Genomic DNA, 24,311 nt, shown 5'->3' on the forward strand with positions numbered 1-24,311 from the left:
ACCACAGTCTGCTGTAAAGTTTGTCGCAAGTCTGAGGCTTCTAAAAGCAACAACACAATATGTTTATTCCAACTATTCATACAGCGGCAACCAGCTGAAAAGCTGCTTATGCTAACATTAGACAAATCATTTTCCAAAAGGCTCCGATAAAATGAGAGGCCTCGTCGAGAGGACATAACAGGAGCATTTGCATCCCACATTGACAGTGAACAGCGGCTGGTTTATATAAATATTGCATAGCAGGCCTGCACAATATGAGATAAATATGTAATTTACAATCTCATAACAATAAGAATTGAGATGAACAAACTTAAAGAGTGTAACTCAAAGTCTTTGTCCAGCTGTTCTTTATGTTTTTACGTGTTTGTGTCGCACTTTTCCAGCCTTCTGACTACACAAAGCGCTTTTTCTACCACGTTAAAACACCGATGGTTGAGGCTGCTAAATTAAGTGTCCATCAGTATTAACCAATCCATTCATTCACATTCACACACCGCTGACGCAGCAGCGGGACAAAGTTGTGGATAAGTGTTTCACCCAAGGACACATTGACATGAGAGACGCCCAACTCTACCACTGAGCCACAGCCCATGTCAACACGATACCATTTCAAAAAGCATTTATTTCACCACTTAATTACAAATTAATCTGAGGGGAACTGATAGCTAGCTTGAGCTTCATCTGACTGCATAAAGATGGTGTGATAGCGTGAATGACGCAGGACTCAATGGATCAAATTTAAGCAGGCTAAGTGTGAAATCTGTTTTTTTTAAAGCTTTGGGACAACTGGAAACTATCAAAAGTCAAAATAACAGATTATATTATTTTAAAAACAGGGTCCTAAGTCTCTGACTAGACTCTTCTCCTCTGTCGCCCCCCGGTGGTGGAATGAACTTCCAAACTCCATGTGATCTGCAGAGTCCCTCTGCACCTTTAAGAAAAAGCTAAAGACCCAGCTCTTTCATGAATACCTACTAACTTAATGATGATGGTCTCCATATTATTGATGATGATGATGATGGTAATGACGATGGTTTTTGTTTGATAACGACGACTTATAAGATGGTTTCTATACTGATTAGAGCTCTCAAGAACTGCCCTCAATGTTGTGCTTTGCCTCTGGTCACTTCCTGTCAGCACCTGTGTGTCCAATCAGACTCAAAGCTGATCGTTTGCTCTTACTGACATTGTTCCCTTTTTTCTAGATCCTTGCTTGTGTTGTACTTACTCTCTGATGTACGTCGCTTTGGATAAAAGCGTCTGCTAAGTGAATTGTAGAATTGTAGAATTGTAGAAAAACAAGTGGTATTGAAAGGTATGGAAGTGTTGAAAAATCATGCCAAACCTAATACACAGATACAATTTAACGTCTGGATCCTGTTTATATGAAGCAGCAATCACGAGGAATTTCCAACACATCAGTGGGACCAAGAATAATAGTGATAATAAAAATCGGTGAAGTAACACAGGGAGAAACACAACAGACCTGTGCCAGAGTCAACGCGGTCGCTCAGAGCGCAGTGGGCAGGAAGTGAAGCTCTGACTGAAAGAATAACAGGGCGAGTGGACGCATTCAGAAGGGGGGAGCTGCCTCCAGGTTTCACGGGGGCCCTAATGGAGGGGCCCTTGCAATAAAACAAAGATAAGAGAGGGGGCCACAGTGACCTCCCGTGTCCCTCCCTGCCGCTTTTGTTCCTCCAGACCTCCCTCTCTCTGCTGCTCTCCCCGCTGATAAGCTGCACAATGAGGTCGTAGGAGAGCAGGAGAAAGGCTCCCCATGTCACACAGACTCAGTGATTTATAACCAGGAGCAGAGATGTTAGGGTCGCTTGTGTTTATCACTGAGGACGGTTTGATGTGAGGCCCAACCTCTGGTCCCTGAAGCAGACCAGGGACGGGACACGTGAAGGTGTTAGCCACGTATTTACCTGCTGTAACGGTGTCTCTGTCCTTTAAGCTCTGCTCCTCTACGCTCGCTCTCAGCTGGATTTCAAAGCGTCTGGAGAATCCTTCCTTTGGCTTCCACAGTGACTGCAGCATGAGGGGCTTCTCGTGGTCTCCCACCACCCGGAAACACTCCCTCCTCCACTGGTTGACTGTCCCCGTCTGTCCGATCACATCGCACAGTACGTAGTCGCTGGGGTCTTCTTTTTCCAAACAGTACCTGAAGAAACAGATAAGACGTTAAAACAGGAGGACGAATAGAAGTGGTGGGGGTTTTCAACCTTGTAAAACAGATATAAGGAAGAATGCAGCAGATGCTCATCGGATAACCACTCTTTGTCCACATTGAAATATCTCAGAAACCATAAAGTTGATTGGCATGGAATTTGGGATACAAATTAAATTTTCTTTCCAGGATCAATTCTAAAAATTTTAGAAATTTGCTTTATTTTGGTCCAGTACCATCATGACATCAAACTGACGTTTTTGAAGCCCCTCCCCCTCACCTCTCTAAGGCCTCCTTCAGCAGCTCCTTGGCACTTGACTGAGTGGTGGCCAGCACGCTCTTATAGTTTGTCCCCTGACAGATGTCGCTGCCAAAGATCTTGAGGATGCCCGGTACGGACATCTGACTGGATAGCTCCGCCGGGTCGTCCACAGCCTGTATGTCACCGGCCAGGCTGCCTCCACTGGGCGGCGTGCCTTGGCGTCCCCTGTCCCGAAGGTTTGGACTGTGGTTGAAAACGTTAGAGAGCCTGTTATTGTGGCGGCGGATTTTGCTCTTGGCCGGCTGCCGGACCACCACTCTGTCTGAGGATTGGACAATGCTGTCCGAGTTACTGGACCTGAGAGGGAACAGAGGAGGAAACCCGATGAAACAACTTTAAACATGCATGACGGGGTGATCATGAAACAAAAATGTTTGTACTTTTAGTATAAGGCTCCCGAAAGGAGTTAATCCCAGTGTGTGAATGTCCACAGGGATTTTAATGGATTAACACAATGGTGACTGAAACTAGGGCTGGGCGATATGGACCAAAACTCATATCTTGATATTGATTAGCTGAATGGCGATAGTCGATATATATAGATATGTATTTTATTAACAGTGAAAACACATGGAAAAATAAACTACCTGTTTGTGAATTTAAAACGTAATAGGCTATTACAAAATAAAAAATGTTGAGAGAGAGGAGGAGCAGGATGAAGAGGGACAGACAGTCAGTCATCATCAGTGAGTGATCAAAGGTGACCTGGCACCTCTGTAACGTTATTTTAATGCAACATAAACTATATCCATATTAACGATATTGTCTTGCCCTACATCTTGTTTGAAAATATATCAATATATCGTAAAAACATATATTTCCCAGCCCTAGTATAGACCTGTTCAAGTTGTATGCCACTTAACATTTTCAGAAAATAACTATGGCAGAAGTGCATACAACATAAAGAAAGGCGGAAACTGTTAATTAACTTTAAAAAAAAAAAAAACTTTCTGTACTGTAATGGAATAGTTGAAACATTAGCAAAAACACATAAAAGCAGGCTTTAATGCACCTTAAAATACATCTGTACAATGTTTAAGTTTTTGTGCCACTTTACCAATAATATATGCATTTCTGGAGCATATCATGACATATTTAATCAATACAACGTTACATTAAGAAAATATCAAAAATATCTATTTAACAGGTGCTGTTTTTTTGATAGAATAATTAACACATTATGCAGACAAGAGTGATATTTGATCAAATAATGCACCTATATTCTGAAAATTAAAACGTGTTTCTGTTACTGTATTTTCATTTTAAAATTAGCTTTTTCATTTGAATTATGATACAAATTTAGCGGGGCATTTTTTTGAAAATGATAAAGCAAATGTCATTTTCTTCTTTCATTTTAATTTAGTCAAAGAATGTGCATTTTTGAAGTTGAAAACTAAAATTCAAATTAGATAAATGAATCATTTTTGAGTCAAATAATACACTCATAGATTCTGAAAATTAGAAAGCATTTCTGTTAAGGCATTTTAATTTTTGAATTAGCTTTATCGTTTGAATTTTGATCTCTAATCGCTTCCACAATCTCTAATAGACCACGTTACTGTGCATAAACAATTTTTTTTATTTTTTTTTAAATTGTATTTGTCAATTTTATTTCATTCAAAGAAACAATAAAGTTAAGAAAAACAAACAAACTCAAATTTTGAATGAAAAGGAGCAGAAAGAAGATTAATCTCATAATAGCTGCCCCTCTTTCACAAAACATTAATTAAAACAAAACAGAACACTTCATTCAAAAACAATTTAAATTAAATTTAAAATACATTAAATTTAATTAAATTGGCTGCAGGCAAACACAGCCACTGGCAGCCCCATTGTAAATCCTCCTTACCAATTCATTATGCACCATACAAAGTACATCACAATACATTTTTGTTACAGCATCACGAAACAAAACAGTATCTCACTGACATATTTATTCAACAAACTGGCTTTAATTTTTCTTTTAAATATCACGTTTGATTTGACAATATATCTTAAATGGTCATAAGTTAAGAGGAAGCACCTCACACTATTTAATATTGATTATTTATAGCCTATAGTAATCCGTGCTGAACATTGGGGTGTGTACTTACTGCAGAGATCCATTGCTGGGTTTCCTCCCCAGTTTGGCCAGGCGCTTCTTTGGAGAGCGGATAAGTAAACCCACAGGGAAGTTCAGAGCCTGTTTATTAACGTGGCTGCTTCTCTCCTCCGAAATCATCATTACTTTTAGTCTTACATGAACAAAACTGTTAAAATATCAATATGAGAATGAAATGAACATTAGGCAATTCGCCGGTAGCCTGGCTGAAGGGGAGGAAAGTAGCCCAGAGAAATTTCCTCTTCCAAAGTCGACAGTTAAATCCGCATAAATCACGAAAAGGTGTCCAACACGACCTTTATATTCAGTAGAGTTTCAGAGTATCTCAAAGTGTTGGTGGATGAGATGGTCTTGAGTTACATTCCCACACAAGTTAGAGGAAAAGCGAAAAAGAGCCGATTATTCAAATCAGTTTTCGGTGACATGAAATCCAAACAGAGCTTGAAATGAAGTAGAGACATTGTCACTCCAGTTCCCCCTTTTTCCTGACTGAGGAATACACGTTTTCTCAAGTCCGTGGAAGTCCTTCAGTTCCAAGCGGTCCGGGAAGCTGGAGGGGACTGAATGAACAACCTGCTGCTGGAGACACGAGCCACTACAAGTGACGTCACCTCAACTCCACACGCCTGGGCCGCGAGGAGGCGGGGGAAATCATACACACTCATACACACTCAAACACACTCATACACACTCAAACACACTCATACACACCAACAGGCAAACAGGGGACACAAATGTGCCCAGCATCCGTGGAGGGGGGGGGGAGGGGGGGGGGGGGGGACCACATCACATAACAGAAGATGCCAATGAAACTTTCTATGTTGTTTTGCGGATGTGCCTTTTATCTTCATTTCCACAACAGATTAAAGGCTTTATATGCGATTTTTTTGATCCAGCAGATGTCGCCCTTGAGCACCAGCATAATAACTTTATTTATTTATATATAGCACCTTTTAAAAACACAGGTTTACAATGTGCTTTGACAAACAGCAAAAACAAGAACAAACTAAACCAAACACGGAAGAACATGAACAACAGCAAGAACATAACAAATGCAAAATACTAAAAAATAATTAAATACAATTCAACAGAAAAGAACCCAAAGTGCACGATACCCAACAGACATGTATAACCCAACCATCACAAGAACCATCATAAGAACCCAGGCAACACGAGAACCCAACAACACGAGCTGAGACCAAGAGGAACAAAGATTTAAAAAGATGTAAGAAACTAAAAGAGCTCAAAGCAAATAAAAAGATAATAAGAAGCAATAAGAAGGTACGAGCAGTAAAAGAAATAGAAACAAGAGGTTAAAGGATAAAAAAAAACCTATAATATTAATAAAAATAAAAAGTAAATATAAATATAAAACATAAATAGACAAAGTAAGTAAGATAAGAAATTACCAAGTTAAAACACCAGCATGAAACCAAAACAACTCGCGGTGCATTGTTGTGTTGGCATGCTAATGCCAGCGATCTTTATTATGCTCGCATCTTCACGCTGCATGTAAATTTAAACAATTAAACAACTTTTATACGCGAGGGGAGGAGTCAGCCGCCATCCGGGCGATGTAAACAAACTGAAGATAGGACTCTGAAAACTCTGAAACATCACAGACAGTGGGACTCTGGTGTTACACCCATTGTAGACAGTCATGACTCACAGAGTTATTTTCAGAGGAGATACTTGATTTATATTATATTTAAGTGTGAAAAATCACAAATAAAGACTTTAAGGTAACATTATTAACAGGCTGATGTAAAAGGTAGCGTGTAAAGAACGTTCAAGCCACTGCTACCAATTCAAGCTACCTGACAATAGACCTGTTTTATTTGTTTACTCATCTTTATAGATGAATGAATGGACATATTGAGGTCGTTTGAGGCCCTGAATTGGCCTGTTTTAAATATGTCTGCTGTAACTGAAACATTGGCACTAATAGTGGAATATTTGGCCTGAAATTTAAATTCTGAGCCTTCTTTTGTAGAAAAAACATAAAAAACATAATGGATCCAAAACATAGTTTACAGGAACATCAAAATAAAGAAGAATTGAGGACAAACTGACAAAATCATTTGGGAAACTGGTATGTAAAATAATTGTGTACAACTTTGTAATAAATCTTATCTATCCTCTGTGTTTTGTATTACTTCCTTCTCTGTCTTGCTGCTGCAATGCCCGAATTTCCCCTCTGGGGATCAATACAGTATCATCTTGTCCTATCCTATCCTAACAGGCAGTTCACCTTGAAGATTGAGTCCTCATGCATAGGCATATCAATAACTCCATCTAGTGGCAGTGAAGGTGAACTGTCACACAGCTGCAACACAGCATGTTATTAACAAGTAGCTGTAGAAATCAATGATACAGACTAACAATTTGTCTATCAGATTAATAATGTACAACTATTCAATATGAATGTTTACAGACATGGAAAGATTAAAGGAAGAATATGCGATTTTTCACACTTAAATGTAGCAGAAATTAAGTACATCCTCTGAAAATACCTCTGTGAGTAATGACTGTCTACTTAACTATGTTATGGATTAGGTTTACAAACAACAGCATGACATTCAAATACTGTAGTAAAGAACAAGAATCTCAAAGTTGTATTTAACCTCGTAGTGTGCAGGATTTGGTGCCATCCAGTGGTGAAGTTGTAGAATGCAACTACCTGACAACTGCTGTCCTCTTTCTCCCCTTCCAAGCATGAAATGAAACCTACAGTTGCTTCAAATCTAGGCAGAAACAGGAAAATAAATGAGCTAACCAATGTTAAGTTTGTTCAGTCTGAGCTACCGTAGCAACATAATGGTGCAACATGCCACTAATAAGACCTGGTGTAGGATATCTGCATGACAACAGCTTCATGCTTTTATCACCTGGTTTGGTAATCTCCACAGTAGGCTGCAACACGTCATTAAAGTTGCCTGTAAAATCATTGGGGTGTAATTACCTGGACTGTCGTTCCCCTTCAGTGAGAGAGAAACAGCTAAGGCTCAAAGACTTCCTACAGCAACCGTGACATCCTCTCTTTGGTGAGTTTGAGGGTATGCCCTTATAGGCAGGAGATATTAAGTCCAAGGGGTTGAAAACATCTTCTATAACTCACACCATCAAGCTGCTGAATTCTAATGATTATCCTGATGACTAATGATGGGTTTTTATTTTGCTTTTAATGATGGTTTTATGGATTTTTTTTTACATACCTCGATTTCCTGTTGTAACTCGATGGACTCTGGTATTTATGTATTGAATTTTTCTCTGTTTTTCTAATGTCTGAATCTATGACCCGGTTTTTCTAAATGTCTCTTGTTTTCACCTGGCTGCAGGACAACAAAGTTAAAGTTGCATTTCATATTCAATCTGTAACAAATTGCATCATTTCTCCCTCACAAACCTTCTCTCTCTCTCTCTCTCTCTACACACACATACAGTATGAGTTCTTTGTGGTATTGGGTAACATGCTTAAAGGCGGATGTGCGTGAACTCCACCTGCAGATGCTGTGCACAGCAAGTGGTTTTGGAGACAGCAAGATTCAGGTCATCCACATTACGATAAGCTCAGTCTGTAGTCAGTCTGCAAACTGAAACAGTAAACGTCTTTCTGATAGTGAAAGTCTATTTTTACTGTATGAAAAATGTATCTTGAGCTTAATAAGGAAACTACAGATAAATGGCGACGAGGAATAGATGAAGCATGAGAAATTGTACAATCAAGAGTCATTTGATGTTTGTTTCATCACTGTATTATATTACAAAAGCAAAAAAACGACATATTCTAAAGAAAGATACAATTAGGCCAGCAGGCAAAACTCTTCAATACAGCTTTAAATCCATGATAAGCTTCACCACAATGATTAAACTGAAATTCATGCTGAGAAAAATTTATGCAAAATGTTGTAAATTGATTCTTCTCAGACCACCAAAATGAATGAAAGATCAATTCAGTTTTATCAGATATTTGAAAATGATTAAAAGCCCCAAATCTGCTTGTTCCCCAGGACACTAAACTAATGATAAATATCAATCAGACATGTTTCAGTCACATGTCTGATTAGATCTTATAAGCAATATTAATCCACTCTAAGAAAAACCCATTATCATTAAGCAAGGTAATTTTATGTAATCAGATTTTCTGTCCCTGCTACTGCAATTATCTACTGTACAAGGAATTCAAATGAACAATACATCCATTTGTTTACCCATGTGTTAAATGAACAACACACTGCTTTTTTTCATTCGTTTTCCAAAATGACCTTTTTAAAGAAATAATAAAGGTTAAATTTACTGCCATAACATGTAGCAGTCCAACTTTTCATATAGATAAATAAGGACTACGAACAGCATCTGGTGTTTGCATCTTACTTTTGTAATGCAAATTAGATACAATTCAGTTAAATCATATGACCACAAAGATTGACCCTGCAGATGCTCTGCTCAGTTTGCATATACACCCAGTGTTTGTACCAATGTAAATAAAGCTCCTGTGAGAAGCTGTGGTTTGTGCTCATTCTGGTTACCCTGTGCTTATTAAAAACAACTTTCTTCTGTATAACGTGCTAACATCTTTTATGTTCAGCAAAGATGGCTGACACTGACGACACAAGTTCATGTTCTCTCTCCATGAACTAAATGATACTCCTCTGTGATAACAGAGCACCCTCTGATTTCCTTTTCAACAGATTGCTTCAGCAGATTACTAACCTCATGTACATTTACAAAATGTCTATAAGGGGATTTTCTTTACGTACTTAAGAGACGAAAGTGGATTTTGATCCTACAAGAGAAAATCATTTACAGTAAAACTAAATTAAAATCTCTTTTAAAGCATTTTGAGACTATAAAAAAACATCATGTACGTGCTAATGTATACACACATACGTACATATATTCTCAGTGTATTTTTTTCAGTTGAAGTTTTTTTCCTGTAAGTGTGTGACTGAGCCACCGATGCAGAAGTACTGAGTGGTGTTTTTGAACCTCCACGTATAAAGCGTTTACAAATGAGGAAGAATAAGTAATGTACAATAAAAGAAAAGGAAGAGGAAGCTGCATCAATTGAACCACAGAGACTCTGAAAAAAAGGACGTTAATTCAACTTTTGGAACATTCACCATGTGTATTAATAAAATGAATAAAATTAAAGCTTTTACTGCTACATTCAAAATTGAAGCGCTGAAAGTACATAATGTCATTTTTTACATTGTCCTGGTTTAATCCAGTGTTCCTGGATTAAATATTAATTTATCTGCCAAATATATTTCAATAAGGCATTATCTGAGTATTGTTAGATTAAAATAATTGTATTTTCTCTTTCTGTAAAACATTTCATCCTGCCCTCAGAGGTGTTTATCATCAGTATTTTTGACCAATTAAAAAGCTTTGTCCAATCAAATTCATCCCAACATTATCTCCCATCTTCTATCTTGTGATTGGTTCTATTCTGTTTTAGTAGGAAAAGCGTCACGACATGGCAGATACTTTTGAAGTTCCTTTTCATCCGGACTTTGGTAGATGATTTAAAGCTGAACGTTGGCAGTCGCCTGTGTCGGTTTTTCAGGGTAGCATCCTTTTAAGGGCCCACCAGTGGCGGTTCTAGACCACTTTTACTGAGGGGGCCAAACTGGGGCCAGTTGTTTTGTCAGAGGGGAACATTAAACCGAGGTCAAAAATAGACAAAGATGATCGCTTTAAAAATATATAAATATTATAACAAATAATAGGCATCATTAAATGCCATGATTTATATTTGTTTCAGTTAATATCACAGTAGATTGTGAGTGTATGTGTTATTAGGGGGGGCTCTTCCTTTTGGAGGGGTGGCCACAGGGGGGGACCAAGCGCAGTGTTACAGGGGCACTGGCACCTGTTGGCCCCTGCCTAGAACCGCCCATGGGGCCCACCCTATGAAGAACCCAGCATTCACAGCCTTGGTCGACTGCTCAGGCCGAACGGAAATGAGACTTTCTGGGCTACGAGAAATTCTCTGTTTGCGATGACCCGCCCTTCCCCTTTCGAAGCCCATTGCCTCGCAGCCTCAACTCTGCACCTCTAGCTAACATTACTAAGTCTGCCAGGTCATCTGAACCATAAGTTGGCAACCAGCCGAGCTACCAAACCTTTGGTCAATCTGGTAACAGACAAAGAGGTGAAGTTGAGGTGGGCCTTGCATAAAGATACAATGCGCCCTCAGTCCAACCCCTGAATATGCTAATGTATGTAATACTCAATGTGTCATGAGTTATATATAAAAACAAACATCCATCACACAGTTTTTACTAATAGAGAAATTAGCAATTGACTTTCAGATTGTTTTTGGGCCACATGCCAATGTCTGCTGTGAAAATGGGTACTTTAACATTTAACTGGATTTCCTCCATCTCCAGTGGACCCTCGACGAACTTTCTTTCTTTCACCTTTTCTCCATTTCCGCATTGGCTTCATTTCTGAACACCGGAAGGTTGCGCCTTTCGATGAAGCGCTGCGACAACGTGGACTCTTATTTTGAAAGCCAGGACCTGCAGTGACATTCAGCACAGTCGGTGGCTGGTACTGTGAGGAGAGGCGTGCGCGGGGCTCGTCACGTTGCAACATCGGAGAGCGGCGGAGCGAGACAAACCGCAGTGAGTGAACAGACACCTCATCTCAGCTCACTTAATCTTCCGTCTTTACTCGAGTTCATGCAGACAGAAAGCAGAGACAACCATATCCACACGAAAAAAACTGGACTGTTTTTAAACCAACATCTGACTTCAGCGCACTAACATGCTGTGTTCACACTGTGGACGGAGAGGAGGTCAGCCTTAGAATAAACTCTGCGCAAGTCAAAGAAGTTACTTCAGAGAATTACTCGAGGTAAGTTGAACACATCTGATTAAATGTGAGCGTACTTAACTAACATGAAACCTCCATGTGTTGCTTTTCAGTGACTGCTCACTTCTCTTCCTCTTTTTTCTTTTGTCTTCATTTTTCTCCCTTTCAATAAAACATCTTCACGTTTTATAAGGAGACACAAGTTTGTTTTGTTATTAAATTGAGCCTTTTGTAAACATTTGCTGCATGAATACAATCCTACAGCCCAGAGCTTTTTAAACTACTTGTAACCTGTAACCATCAAGAGCAGGCTGTACATACTGTAGGCTATAGGCCTAACCATGTACAGGTTAAATCTACAATTCTGATCCAAAGTGTTTATTCACGTGTTGGTTTGCTATATGCTGCTGTATGTTTGCTTTTTGTTTCTTAGATTTATGTATACCTCTCTTTAGGGAAGTTGTTTAAAGTCTGTTTTTAGTGTGGTTGAGGGAGGTCATCGATGACTGAAACAGTCTGTCACAATTTCACAGCTTCTCACAAAGAAGCTACATGTTTAATATTGGCGTGAATGCGCTGAGGTTCAGACACCAGAGTCAGAGGCCACGGCTCTGCTCTGCCTCGGATGCTGGAGCTGTGCGTGACCTCATGTCAAACATGAAGGTCCACACCCTCCTGCACCCTGCAAGGGAAGAAAACACTGAGCGTCAGCAGGTTGAAGAAGCACTAAGGGATGAGTCAACGGACTTTAAACAAAGTCACAATCAGGGCTGCAGGAAAGTATTATTTTGTTCCGGTTGTTTTCTCGTTGCATCACTGCGATGCCTTTTTTTTTTTTATTACAGAGAAGGCTGCACATTGTTGTGAAGGAACAACATGCGTGTGTTTGTTAACAGAAAGCTATGGCTGCCTGGATAGTTGGAAGAATCCCAATTTCACAGTAGCATCTCTATGAAAACAGTGAACAGCTCCAAGTGCAACTAAAATGTCAAGCATGGAAAAAAAAAAACAACTTAAACTTCCTCATGAAAAAAATAAATGTGACGCAATCAATAACAATTTCATTTTGCATTAACAAAAGTATAAAATTATTGCAATAAAGAAAAACATCTTTATGTAAAGGAGTAACGCCTTCTTACTCGGCATGTGTACATTTTAGTTATTGGATGGAGGTTTGAGTGTAATGGCCTCGCTTTCACACCGTTTTAAAGCAGTCAGGTGAAGCTTGAGCTGACAGCTACTCTCACATAAATCAGTGCTGATTTAGTGGTCAAAGGAAGTTCTGCTTTTTGGATATGTTTTTGGATACAGGAGAAACATTTTGCAAACAGGTATCGTGTGAAAAAATAGGAAGAAAAGCAGAGACAAAGTAACTGTGAGTTAAAGCTAACATGCAATCACTTAACAATTTCCTTTTTATAATACAAATAACGTACACTTATACGTTGTTATATGGGAATCAAACATTTGACACGAGAATGGATTTGAAATACTTGCATTCCTGAATTCAAATAAAACCAGAACTGTATCCTCATCAACTGTCTGTTATTAACAGAGTTGGTCTGTTATTTATTAATCACGAATGGTAGAATGTGACAAATAATCAACCAGAATCAAACATTCAAAAAAGCTCTGTAACCAACATCTCGCAAGTCCAGCCGTTGCTTCCTCACATTGGGGTCAGATCCTTCTAAAGGGTCACCTGGGAGGGACTAAACCCAGATGTTGGAGACGTAGACTGTAAATACTAATGGATGAATCCTGAGTGATGTCCCCCCCATCTGCTGCCATGCTGGTAGAACTGTCTCAGCCTAACTTTCCGTCAACCCAAAGACAGGCTGAGAGCTGGAGCTGAGGCGGGTTTTAAGACTCTTGACAAACCGTTGCATCGTTGCAGCCTGTCAATCAGGTCAGCTACGGGCCTTATTGTGAATAATGCTTATTGTCCATGAAATCAAAACAGATTTTCCTCATTTGTAAACGCTTTATAAGTGGACTTTAGTTATTGGGCACATACAGTGTGTGCCCAATAACTAATCAGACCAATATTGTTCTTTGTACCAGGCTGTTAACATGTTCGTTTATGCTGTAAAAATAGCTTTATTGAATGGGTTGTGTGTATGACTTCAGGGCCTTTTGAGCCTCAAGTGGACCCTCCTAATACGGAACCCACTTCCGTATTAGCTTTAATTTTTTTTGGACATTTAAGGTTGTTCCCTTGGTTGGAAATCACTGACTGGATTTATCAAAAATAAATGTATGAATAACGTAAAAACAGTAGAATACTGCAGTCACAGTGAATCTCAATGACTGACAAAATTTCTACTTTGCTGGTGCCAGAGTATTTTTATGTTGTTGGGAAATACTTTCACCTAAGTAAAGGTTGGGTGGCAAGTTGTTGCGGAGAGCCGTAAGACCGATATTGTATGAATGGAAGGTTTTTCTGTTTAGCAGTGATGATTTTGTTGTCATATGAAATGCTTTGCCCATCAGCTGCCTACCTGTAGAAAGTACCTGTAGTAGTACGGTACAGCTATTGGAACAAAGTGCCCGTATAGGCTACTAGACTTAAGTCAAAAGTCCGGTCAAATTCATCTTTATTGTCAATTTTGTGAGGTATTTGTTCTTCATTTTTTTATTCTGTTATAAGTTGTCCATCATAACATCGCCTGCACGTTTTACTACAATGTATTTGTTTTACAGCTTTAGTTATTTTACATGATTCAGATTTTACACAATAAACCGTAAATTGATTTTACAATAACATGTCTATAAATACATCATGTTAACAATCCAAACATATCACACGTAGAAGTACAACAGTGTGAGGGTCCACTTTGAAATGTAATCAATTATTTTAGTACTGCAATATTGTTTATTAATCCATAAATTATCTAAATATTCTCCTCCCCCACTGATCGATATAAGTAGTTCGAGGATGCAGAACAACCGTGGGATTGTTCAGAGTTTTGGCTTCTTCTCTTCTCTAAATCAGAAAAAAAGATTTGCCTGAACACACACACAATCAGCTCATCAACAGATGTCCAATATGAAAAAAAAAAATGAATGACTGTGAAACTTAATGCAAAACTGCAAGCAACACTTGAATGCACAACTGAAACTGTGAATGCAGTTTGATGGTTTAGTACAGTGTGTTATTAGTCAAGGTGCTTCATGATGAAACCAACTTGCTCTCAAATCATCACCCAAAAAATGTAATTTACAAAATACACAACTTGTGCACAGCCTTTATCACACACCCACCTTTTCAGATAAGCATTGCCCAAGTTGGGACTTTAATGCAAAAAGATGGAGATTAACTTTTTACAGCTCCTCATGTGTCAATATGTGTATTGTATATGTGTACTGAGTAGTTTGGGGGGTTTTGTTTAAATGGGTGGACAAAATGGGACAATTGAAGAATCCAATTTGGACTTGACAAACTTAAAAGTTCATTCTTATCTCGTTTATTTTTTTTTTATCGTATAGAAACTGATCAATCGATAAATGTTGACATTAAAGCGGTGAGTCAGGTGTTAAGTTAAAAAATCCCCATCGTCTTACTGGAACAGTTTGTTGTGCTAAAACTGTTCTTCATTTCCCCTTTATGTGCAGCAGCTTTGACAGAAATAAGTATGAGGCTGTTCCTTTTTTTTAAATATGCAGGAAATGTATAATTGTATGGAATATTTGTTGTGTTAGTGACAATAACAAAAACAATAAGTTACGTTAAATAGATTATGAAAGAACCAAATACTTGTTCTCCAACCATTAATTTATTACCGTTAGCTTACTTTTTCCACTTATTTTTTTCCATTAGTCAACGACTGTATTTAAACCATTTTTTTACATCAGCTAACTATTTTAACCATTTGTCAAATACTTTTAGTTTCTTCAGCTGTTGATCCATTTGGCTGCTATATGCTAACTGTGTCAATAATTTTTATTAATGCCTTTAAATGCTCTAAATTTAATGCCTTGTTTTAACACTTTATTGATTACTTTTAGGTAACTGTTCCCTTAGCTAATCTTTAACTAACTGCTGCTACATTTAACCCATCATTTCAGTTTACTGCTTTAATCTGTTTTAGCTAACTGTTGAGACATGTCTTAAACGTGTCCCATGCCGTTAGCAACATACTAATCTACAGTTCACGTGACTTCATCAAACACTTATTTGCAATTCAAGCTATGTTAGATAAGATAGCACCAAGCTAGCGCGAACTTCGGTCCGTAGAATTCAAGAACAATATACATACGTTCATTATTAATACAGCTATGTAGTCATTTTAAAGAGCCCATATTCTGCCCTTTTTGGGGTTTGTATATTTAATCCATGTTCCTACTTTTGTACGTTCACAATAGCTAAAGTCCAAAAAAAGCGTCTGTTTTCATGTACTGCTCCTCGTTGCTCCCTCTCCGCTCTGAGTCCGTCAGCTACACTCTGTTGAGCCCACACTGTTAGACCCCACGTGGGCCAAGTCTGCTCTGATTGGTCTGCCGATCCGCTCTGTCGTTATTGGTCAGTTGCTCAGCACGCTTCTCGGAAATTTCAACATGAGCTTCAAATTTTTATTGAGGGGGGCTAGAACCGAGCGTTACATGCAGCTAATGCTACAGCTAACAGGAGGACGTAGGAGAAGCCGCGTTTCCGCGGACTTTGAATTTTTGCACATAGATGTGCCTAAACATGCACAGGACACTTGGAAAACACACTAAAGAGCATATAAAACCAGAAAAAGCAGAATATGGGACCTTTAATATGATTTGATAACGTGTAAAACATATCACAGATTGGTTACTTTTATTTGAACGCCTCTTGTTGGATGGCTGGCTAGCGAGCTCTGTGATTGAACAGTATGAGAGCCGCAAGGCATTATGGGGCAGTTCAGTATGACCAGATCTAGTATACATCAGGGTATTTCTCACATGCATAAAATTGCATTTCAGAACATACTACGCACTCGATGTGATGTCATAGTTAGTATGAATCGTATGAATGTCTGAAGGTCTGAAGGTAGGTGGTTTCAGACACAGAGCATTGCATTTAAAGAGACAGACACACCAAAACGGAGCGTTCTGAGAGAGCTGGTTTATACAGGGTCACAAACCTCCTCTGGTGCTTGATTCATGTTCTATTTTGGCCACAGCACAGATGTTTCATTTAGACCACAGGGGGACTGTTTGAAAAGGTATAATAAGGTGTATAATATGTCCTCTTTAATAGTTTAATTTCTCCATGAGAAGAGGGAAAATGGAGGGTATTTTTCAGCACTTTATCGACTCATATAATACTGGGGTTCAATGGTGTGAAATGTTTTGCAAAATTGCAGCTGCATGAGTTAAGTGAAGATCAAGGTTGTGTTTTTTTCTCACAATAACTCACCACATCATTCGGTCCAAAACCGCAAACCGATTGGTGTGTTTCATGTCTGTGGGAGAACAATCAAACGTAGCACCGAAGCTAGACTGTCTGCTTCCCATGTATTCAAATCCTCACTTGAACTGCAGACTTACTGTACATTTCCAGTAAAGTGTCACTGTTTGTGTGTCTATTACCAGAAGAAAATGAGTAACGACTGCGACTCTTCCTGACTTCAAAATAGACAGCAAAATAATTTTTCCAGTTCCTCAAATCTTTACGTCATTTTGACTCTTATCAAGAGCTCTAAACTTGAGAGCTGTGGTACACATGAACGCGTACTGTAAAAATACAGGAACTGAAGTGTTAAATGTTGGAGTTGAACAATAAACACTGTTGATTTTGAGAGACACATTGTTCTCTTAAACAACATACCATGAAACTCAACAGAAGTTTGATACATTAAAGGTCCAATAAGATATACAATACAGTGTTTCCCCTAGGTTTACAGCGTTGGGGGGGCGGGGGGCGGGCCGCCCCTCTAATATAATGGTAGGGGAAAGACTGCAATATTAAGTCATAAAATGACCTTTCTAAATACATCGCTGTCAACAATGCAGCAGCCAGTATGTCCTCCTTGTTTCGATTGTGCTGTGGAAGGGTTTGCTTTGACCAGAGAAGTAGGCAGTTTCAAAGCACCCCCACACGGCCGTTTTGCCCCTCGCCCCTCTGTTTGCCAGGCAAACTGCAAACCAACAGGTGTTGCAGCGAGGGAAGCGGGCAAGCGAACTGGTTCAGATATACTGTAATTGACTCTCCTCAACCTAAAAAGCCTCTGCATTTTTCTAATAAGCGCCACCAGCAGAAACGTGCTCAAACTGGAATCAATATTGGTTGATAAGATGCTTTTGAAAAACAGAGAGAGGTTAGAGAACATAAAAGTTTCAAGACCGATGCAGAGCTGGCTAAACACTGAAGCTTCAGTGTCCGCGACATGTCAACCTGTGTGCTCATCGACTTTAGAGAGGAGGGGGAGCGGGGGGAGACAGCTCTCTCCAGTGTTTTGAATTTGGACTGCAGTACCCATTTTAAACGCTAGGTGTCAGTTACATATTGCTCCTTTAAGAATACAGTGTTAATATTTAACGACAACTCTGTATAAAAAAAAAACATTATTGAGTCTAGATATTTTGTTAGCAAGGAAAAAAGTATTATTATGAGCTCCTTACACTGTAAAAATGAACATTGTTTTTCATTCAAATTAAAAGATGGAATTTTTAGTAACTAAGCTATTGTACGTGTAGGTGGATTTGAGACGGAGACAGTCTATTTCTTACCCTTGTTTTCAGTCTTTATGCTAAGCTAAGCAAATAAATGTTGCTGCCAAAAGTGTTGAACTGATCCTTTAATTGTTTTTCAGCGGCATGTTCAACACTCTGAACTCATTTAATCTGTGTAAGGGATGCTAAAGCCTGTTAAAAAAGTTTAATTTGAAAACTAATTTGAGTCTGTATTCCGAGAATTAAAGAGTAAAGTCATATTTTGCTTAAACCTGTGATTTTTATACAAGCCAAAGAAAAGTTTAGAATCATTTCCTTCTTTAAAAAAGACTTTAAACATCTTAGAAAATCATCTTGTGACTTCCTGAAGTTAATCCTGTGAGTGTCTCCAGACCGCAGCGTGTAAAGATCTCTCAAAGATCATCATCAGCATGTCGACACCTCAGAGAGGAGTCACTGCGATAGATAACACGTTTTTACTTGACGATCAAGAGCTGAGAGAGGTTTCTTAAACGCAGCACGTTTAACGTTTACTCCTTGTCTTGGCTTTCTCTCGCTCTCTTCAGCTGGTCCTGATGGAGGCCAGAGGGAAATTTGATTTCACTGCAACAGCAGCCGACGAGCTCAGCTTCAGAAAGGGAGACATACTGAAGGTCTGTGCATGCTTATTAGATAATTTTTCTAATTTTTTCACATAAGATGTGTTTAATCTTTGAATGATTTGTCTTTTTTTTTTTTTGTTGCAGATTTTAAGCCCACAGGATGAGTGGTACAAAGCAGAGATGAGCGGAAACGAAGGAGTTGTTCCAAAAAACTATATTGAAATACAGACCCCGAGGTGAGATACACTAAACCTCTAAACATACAGCACATCTGCAGGGGGGGGTGTCATTCAGTAAAATCATCCCTTAACCTTTGCAAAATGTACTTTCTTATAAAAGCTGAATCCTTCAGGCAGATAAAATGTGGCATGTGGCTTTGTCTGCTCTGAGGCTTTCAAAACTAGATTTGAGCGTATAAACTTAAATCATGGTAAGACACTTACTGGATAGTTTATACAAAGGACTTTGGTATGAACATGTGGTTGGGTCTATTCTGTGGGGGTGTTAGAGAAAAAAAGATTCTAATGAAAACACGTCATGGTTAAGTTGACGTTAAAATTTGAGTTTGACTTTTTATTTCACGTTGGTCTCGGTGGGCTCAGCTTTTCTTAAATCAAAGTCGGGGGAGCTTTAAGGAAAGGAGGTTAGGAACCACAGACTTGAACACCTAATCATTCCCTTTTTTTAGGGGCTAAAAGGGAAATGTATCAAAAACAGGTTTGTCATGTGTGAGCTTGTGTATAAAAAGTTGCTCATGAGAAGTATCAGCAGGTTATGTGATGCTTCCTGTGGGAGTGTGTTTGCGGTTTACATCTGCTAGGTGTAATATCCACTGTGTGTGTGCATGTGCGTGTGTGCGTGTGTGTGTGTGTGTAGGTGGTTTCAGGAGAACGCGAGTCGAGGTGCTGCGGAGGAAATCCTGAGGTTCAAAGACGTGGGGGACTTTGTGATCCGAGGGTGTCAGAGCTCCCCTGGAGACTTCTCCATCTCTGTAAAGTGAGTGAGAATGTGACGCCACGAATTAACTCTAAAACTTTAAATAACATAAACTGGCAATATGTATAAAAACTCTCCACTGTGTATTCATCATGACTTTAGAGAAATGAGCTAGAGACTAAAACTGTTTTTGTACCAGGCTGTAATCACGTTTTCTTCTGCTGTAAAGTTTTGTTTTTTAACATGGGGCTCTATGGGGAGTGACCCACTTTTGGAGACTGCCTCAAGTGGACACTAGAGGAACTGCAGTTTTCTTTTTTTTATCGTGCCTACTTTTTTTTTGCCCTGTCTTCCCTCGACTCTCTCCCATTTTTTTGTCCTCTTGTTTCCTCTTCCTGTGAACTCTGCCTCTCGTCTCTCTCTTTGTCGGCCCAGTTTGGATTCTGCTCTTTCTTTCCTGTTTTTACTTCGTTAGTCAAAGTACTTAGTAAACTATTTTTTTTAAAAGGTGTTTTACGGTTAGTCTTACTATTGGAACATCATTACTAATCTAGAGGAAGATTGCGTAGTTTTATGAAATGTTCCGGTGTTAACACAATCTTTTTAAAGGTCATTTACGTAAACTGTCAGAACCAGTAAACCAATATTTCCTCTCTAAACACGGCATACATTTTTTTCAAACTGTGACTCATAACATCGCCCTCTTTTCTAACGTGCTGCAGATTCTGCAGACACTTCACATGTTTACAGGGAGGACTCGGCTGCAGGCAGAGGTCCAGTAAATATGGGCTGACAGGAGCAGTTAGTGTGTCTGTCTGCAGATGTTAACACCAGCAGCAGTCTGTGCAGAGCAACAGCGTCACATGCTCTGCTCTTATTGGTTGTGGCTGATCTTCAGGGCCCAGTTGTTCAAAAGTAGAACATCGTTTTACAACAGCTGGATCAAATCTTACAAGAAATGGGTTGTGCAAAAGAAAAAAAAACAGTATTAAGAAATCAGTTCAGATCAGGTAATTCAATTTTTTCTTTTTTTGAATCCACATGAAAACTCCAGCTTGTTCTGGTTCAAACGTTTGAGTTGAACGGGAATAACATCCAACAGAGGATTGGTTTCAGGCTGGATTTCACAAACTTGGAAATTGGTCAATATATTGGGACATCCCTACTTAAGACTGAATATTTTGTCCCCATAGAATAATAACCTTTTACCCGTCAATATCAAAGAAAAACGTGTAATTTAAAGCAGCTTTGAGGAAGTTTTTGAGTGGATTTTGGATTGGACCCTAATGGACAAAGTATAAACTACATAGTCCCAATTAGAGCTCAGGTTATCCAGATTTGGAGTCTGTGTCGGCATCAGGTTGATCTTTACAGAAATAAGATGGATTACCTGATCCTGGATGGCATTCTGATCCGGACTGAACCTTTTGAACAACTGGGCTCTAATGACCTCCGTCATGAGACTGAATCCTGTCGTAGTTCTGTACTCTGACCAGCAGAGGGCGATGCAGTCGAGCAAACAGCTGACTGATTCACTTTGCTCTAAAACTAAACGTCTGCGTTCCTGTTTGATTGTCCGCAGACATGAGAGCGACGTCCAGCACTTCAAGGTGATGAAGGACAACAAAGGTCAGTACTTCCTGTGGTCGGAGAAGTTCACCTCCCTGAACAAGCTGGTGGAATTTTACAAGACCACGTCCATCTCCAAAACCAGAGAGATCTACCTGAACGACGGCAGCTCGGAGAGCAGGAGCCCGTCCGTGGCTCAGTCGGTGAGAGACTTTTCTGTTAAGTTTTTTAACTTAATAAAATGTCCCACAAAGGTCACAACACAGGAACCTAATAGGATGCCTTACTCTAAAAATATTTTTTTCTGTGGCTAAGAAATATATACTGCAAGAATATGTGTCACTGCAAGCATCAACAAACCTACCAACTGGTACATTTTAATTAGCACAGGTACTCTTTTCATCACTTTCATCACCAGGCATTTTTTTTTGTCAAGAAAATGTCAGACAAAATACAGAAGTTATGAAGTCTTTGTTAACCAATTAGGTTTAGTGGTTGATAATATGTCAGATCATATTTAAAAATGTCCATACTGTAATAAACAGCTTGGACATATATTGCTTTGATCCTTCCTTCATTGTGTTCCTTTGCTTCCTTCCTTCCTTCCTACCCTACGTGTGTTTCCCTCCCACAGTTGAAGAGGGGAAGTTTACCTGAGAAGCATACCACAGCTGCAGCTGTAGCTGCACCTCGCAGGGCTTCAGATCAACCTCACAACCAGCTGGTACGAACTTTATACCTCTGCTACCTCATTTAAATTCATCTAATTACCCCCCGAAAATCTGTGTGGATTAATAACTGAAGCAACAAGTTTGACCACGTTTCTGCTCGTGGAGCTTATTAATAAAATGGCTTTTAAAAATATCTATATTTTAACTAAAATATCTTTCTTCTCACCTAGAGGCTGGTTTGGAATCAATGCTTTGTCTCTTAATAACTGTGTCTATTTCACTGATTCTGTCTGAACTCAAGCTGATTGATAAAGTGCCGTCTGTGTTTGTCTCCACTCAGGCTATGAGAGCAGGTCTTGAGGAGCGAGCTCACACCATCGGTCACACAGGAAGAAGCAGCCCCATCAATTCTGCTTTTCCTTCCCGCCGCATATCTGAAACCATGCCCCTCCCCCAGGTCAGCGGGTCTAACTCTCTAGTTTAATTAGGGAGAAAAAGCCAGACTGTAAGAAAAATACTTTGTATTAAAGAAGTAAGAACAGGCAGAATAAGACACAAAAAACTGTGAAATAAAGTGTTTTTTCTGTTTGAGAAAGAATGTTTTTTTGAATTTGTGGGATCTAACTTGTGTTTCCTGATGTTGATTTAATAAATAATTGTTAACACTTCGTCATGAGATGAAAGTATTGAAGTTATCTGGAACAACAGGTGTTGATCCTCGCTGTGTTTACTCCTCCGTCCCGCAGAGGGCGCCCTCGCTGCAGGTCAAAGCGCTGTACGACTTCAGAGCAGAGGAAGACGACGAGCTGGGTTTCTGCGCCGGTGACATCATCGAGGTCGTAGACCGCTCTGACGCCTCGTGGTGGAGAGGACGACTGCGAGGGAAGAGCGGGCTGTTTCCTGCCAACTACACCAAACAGCAGTGAGAAAGCACAACGCTGTTACCCTGAACACACACACACACACACACACACAGACACACTCGACCTGAATGTGTGTGTGTGTGTCTGACACAAACTCAGGCTGTCAGGGACTCCAACCGTCTCTGATCACAAGATTCTGGCGCTGCAAGGACTCGGAGTCAGTTTTTGTTTTCACAGAATCATCAAGGAACAGTTTCAGGTTTTATCCAACATCATTTACAAAAAAAAGGTGCTTCTTTAGGGAACTTTCTTCAACTTGGTTCATGATTATCCGGAGCACAGGATCGGCTGCAGGAGGAATATTTGATCATAACTTCAATAATTTGCTGACACAAGGTGTTTATTTGAATTATAGTTTCAACTTTAATCTAAATGTTTCTACCAACAAAAAAAAAAACAGAGTTGAATATTCTGCAGGTTTCTGAAGAAGCCTAAATGCTTAAAAGAGACATGCCACTTTTCTCACAGCTCACTGACGTGGAAATAAAATATTTTTTAAAACCTCTGTGATGTTTAATCTTACTCCGAATGACAAAAAAAAAAAAAAGATTCAATGTAGTTCTACCTCCCTTATGTTATTTTTCATTTTTAAGAAGGAAAAAAAGGAGATCATTAATTTCAGTTATTCCACATTTTACTTTAGCTGATTGTTGTGCTTATTTTAGGAATCGTTATTTCAAAATAAAAGCTTCTTGTTGGCCTACAGCCTGCTGAAGGGGTTTATGAATTAAAGTGTTTGAGGAACAGAACACTGAGCTCATTTCAGCTTCTTTTCTCAACCTGACAGTAATCACCGCTCTTGTTCCTATGTGAATGTTTCCATACATCTAATTATCTGTAAACCTGTCATCACACAACACAAGGTGAGTGACGGTAAGTGGCTGTGATTATGGTGACCCTTTAGAGCAAAGTGCCTGTCAAAGAATCTGCAATTCAACCACGTACATCTACGATGAGTGGAGCCGACATAGAGGAAATATTCTGAACTTTAGGAGAAACTTTTGATGTTCAATCAGTTAGCTTAGCATTGCAACATCAACATGAAAGCATCGCCTTAACACCTGGGACCTGAACATTTCACTGGCTTTTTTTTTTAATTTGTAAAGATTATTTTGAATCTTTATCAAATGGCTTTCATGTAAAATCATGTCCAGAAAGCTAACTAAACCATTGAGGTAACACTTTAAATTAAGGCCAAAATATTCACTATGAACTAGTTGATTATTAGAATGCTATTAAGTAGCATACTAGCTGCTTATTAGTCATTATAAAGCGCTTAATTAGTACATTAGTATACACAGTCTACAGCTAATAGATACAGATAACACAATGTGAGGGAGTAACTGACATAGTAAAATAGAATTGTAATAATTCTATTACAAATAAACACATGTACACCTTTTAGAATAGAATAGAACAGAATTACTTTATTGATCCCAAACTGGGAAATTGTGGCGTTACAGCAGCAGGTTATCCAAACACACAATATGAGTAAAAAACACAATGTTAGCAAATTTAAACACAATATAATATTAACTACAAAGTAAATAAGC

General features: G+C 39.1%; 2 protein-coding genes across 3 annotated transcripts in view; one reads left to right on the forward strand and one right to left on the reverse strand.

Annotated features, from left to right (window-relative positions):
• radil2a (Ras association and DIL domains 2a) overlaps positions 1–5,171 on the reverse strand; it is a 29,493-nt gene extending 24,322 nt beyond the window's left edge. For both annotated transcript variants that reach the window (XM_061065838.1, XM_061065837.1), the window contains exons 1-3: positions 4,586–5,171; positions 2,451–2,789; positions 1,929–2,164 (exon numbers count right to left, since the gene is read on the reverse strand). In XM_061065838.1, the coding sequence (XP_060921821.1) occupies positions 1,929–2,164; positions 2,451–2,789; positions 4,586–4,716 (706 nt within the window). In that variant the 5' untranslated portion in view covers positions 4,717–5,171. The remainder of the gene's footprint in view (positions 1–1,928; positions 2,165–2,450; positions 2,790–4,585) is intronic.
• Positions 5,172–11,299: 6,128 nt separating this feature from the next.
• On the forward strand, positions 11,300–23,263 carry grap2a (GRB2 related adaptor protein 2a). The gene is made up of 8 exons (XM_061065859.1): positions 11,300–11,457; positions 18,624–18,710; positions 18,804–18,895; positions 19,536–19,655; positions 21,178–21,367; positions 21,799–21,888; positions 22,176–22,292; positions 22,582–23,263. Exons 2-8 carry the CDS (start codon positions 18,633–18,635, stop codon positions 22,759–22,761), a joined length of 867 nt encoding a protein of 288 aa, XP_060921842.1. The 5' UTR covers positions 11,300–11,457; positions 18,624–18,632; the 3' UTR covers positions 22,762–23,263.
• Positions 23,264–24,311: the final 1,048 nt, after the last annotated feature.

This window comes from Labrus mixtus, chromosome 20, assembly GCF_963584025.1.
Source record: "Labrus mixtus chromosome 20, fLabMix1.1, whole genome shotgun sequence".
Taxonomy (NCBI): Eukaryota; Metazoa; Chordata; class Actinopteri; order Labriformes; family Labridae; genus Labrus; species Labrus mixtus.

Coding starts and splice junctions, on each gene's coding strand:
- grap2a (XM_061065859.1), top strand. CDS start 18,633: ATGGAGGCCAGAGGGAAATTTGATTTCACTGCAACAGCAGCCGACGAG. Junction 18,711..18,803: donor GAAAGGGAGACATACTGAAG/GTCTGTGCATGC, acceptor TTTTTGTTGCAG/ATTTTAAGCCCACAGGATGA. Junction 21,368..21,798: donor GCCCGTCCGTGGCTCAGTCG/GTGAGAGACTTT, acceptor TCCCTCCCACAG/TTGAAGAGGGGAAGTTTACC.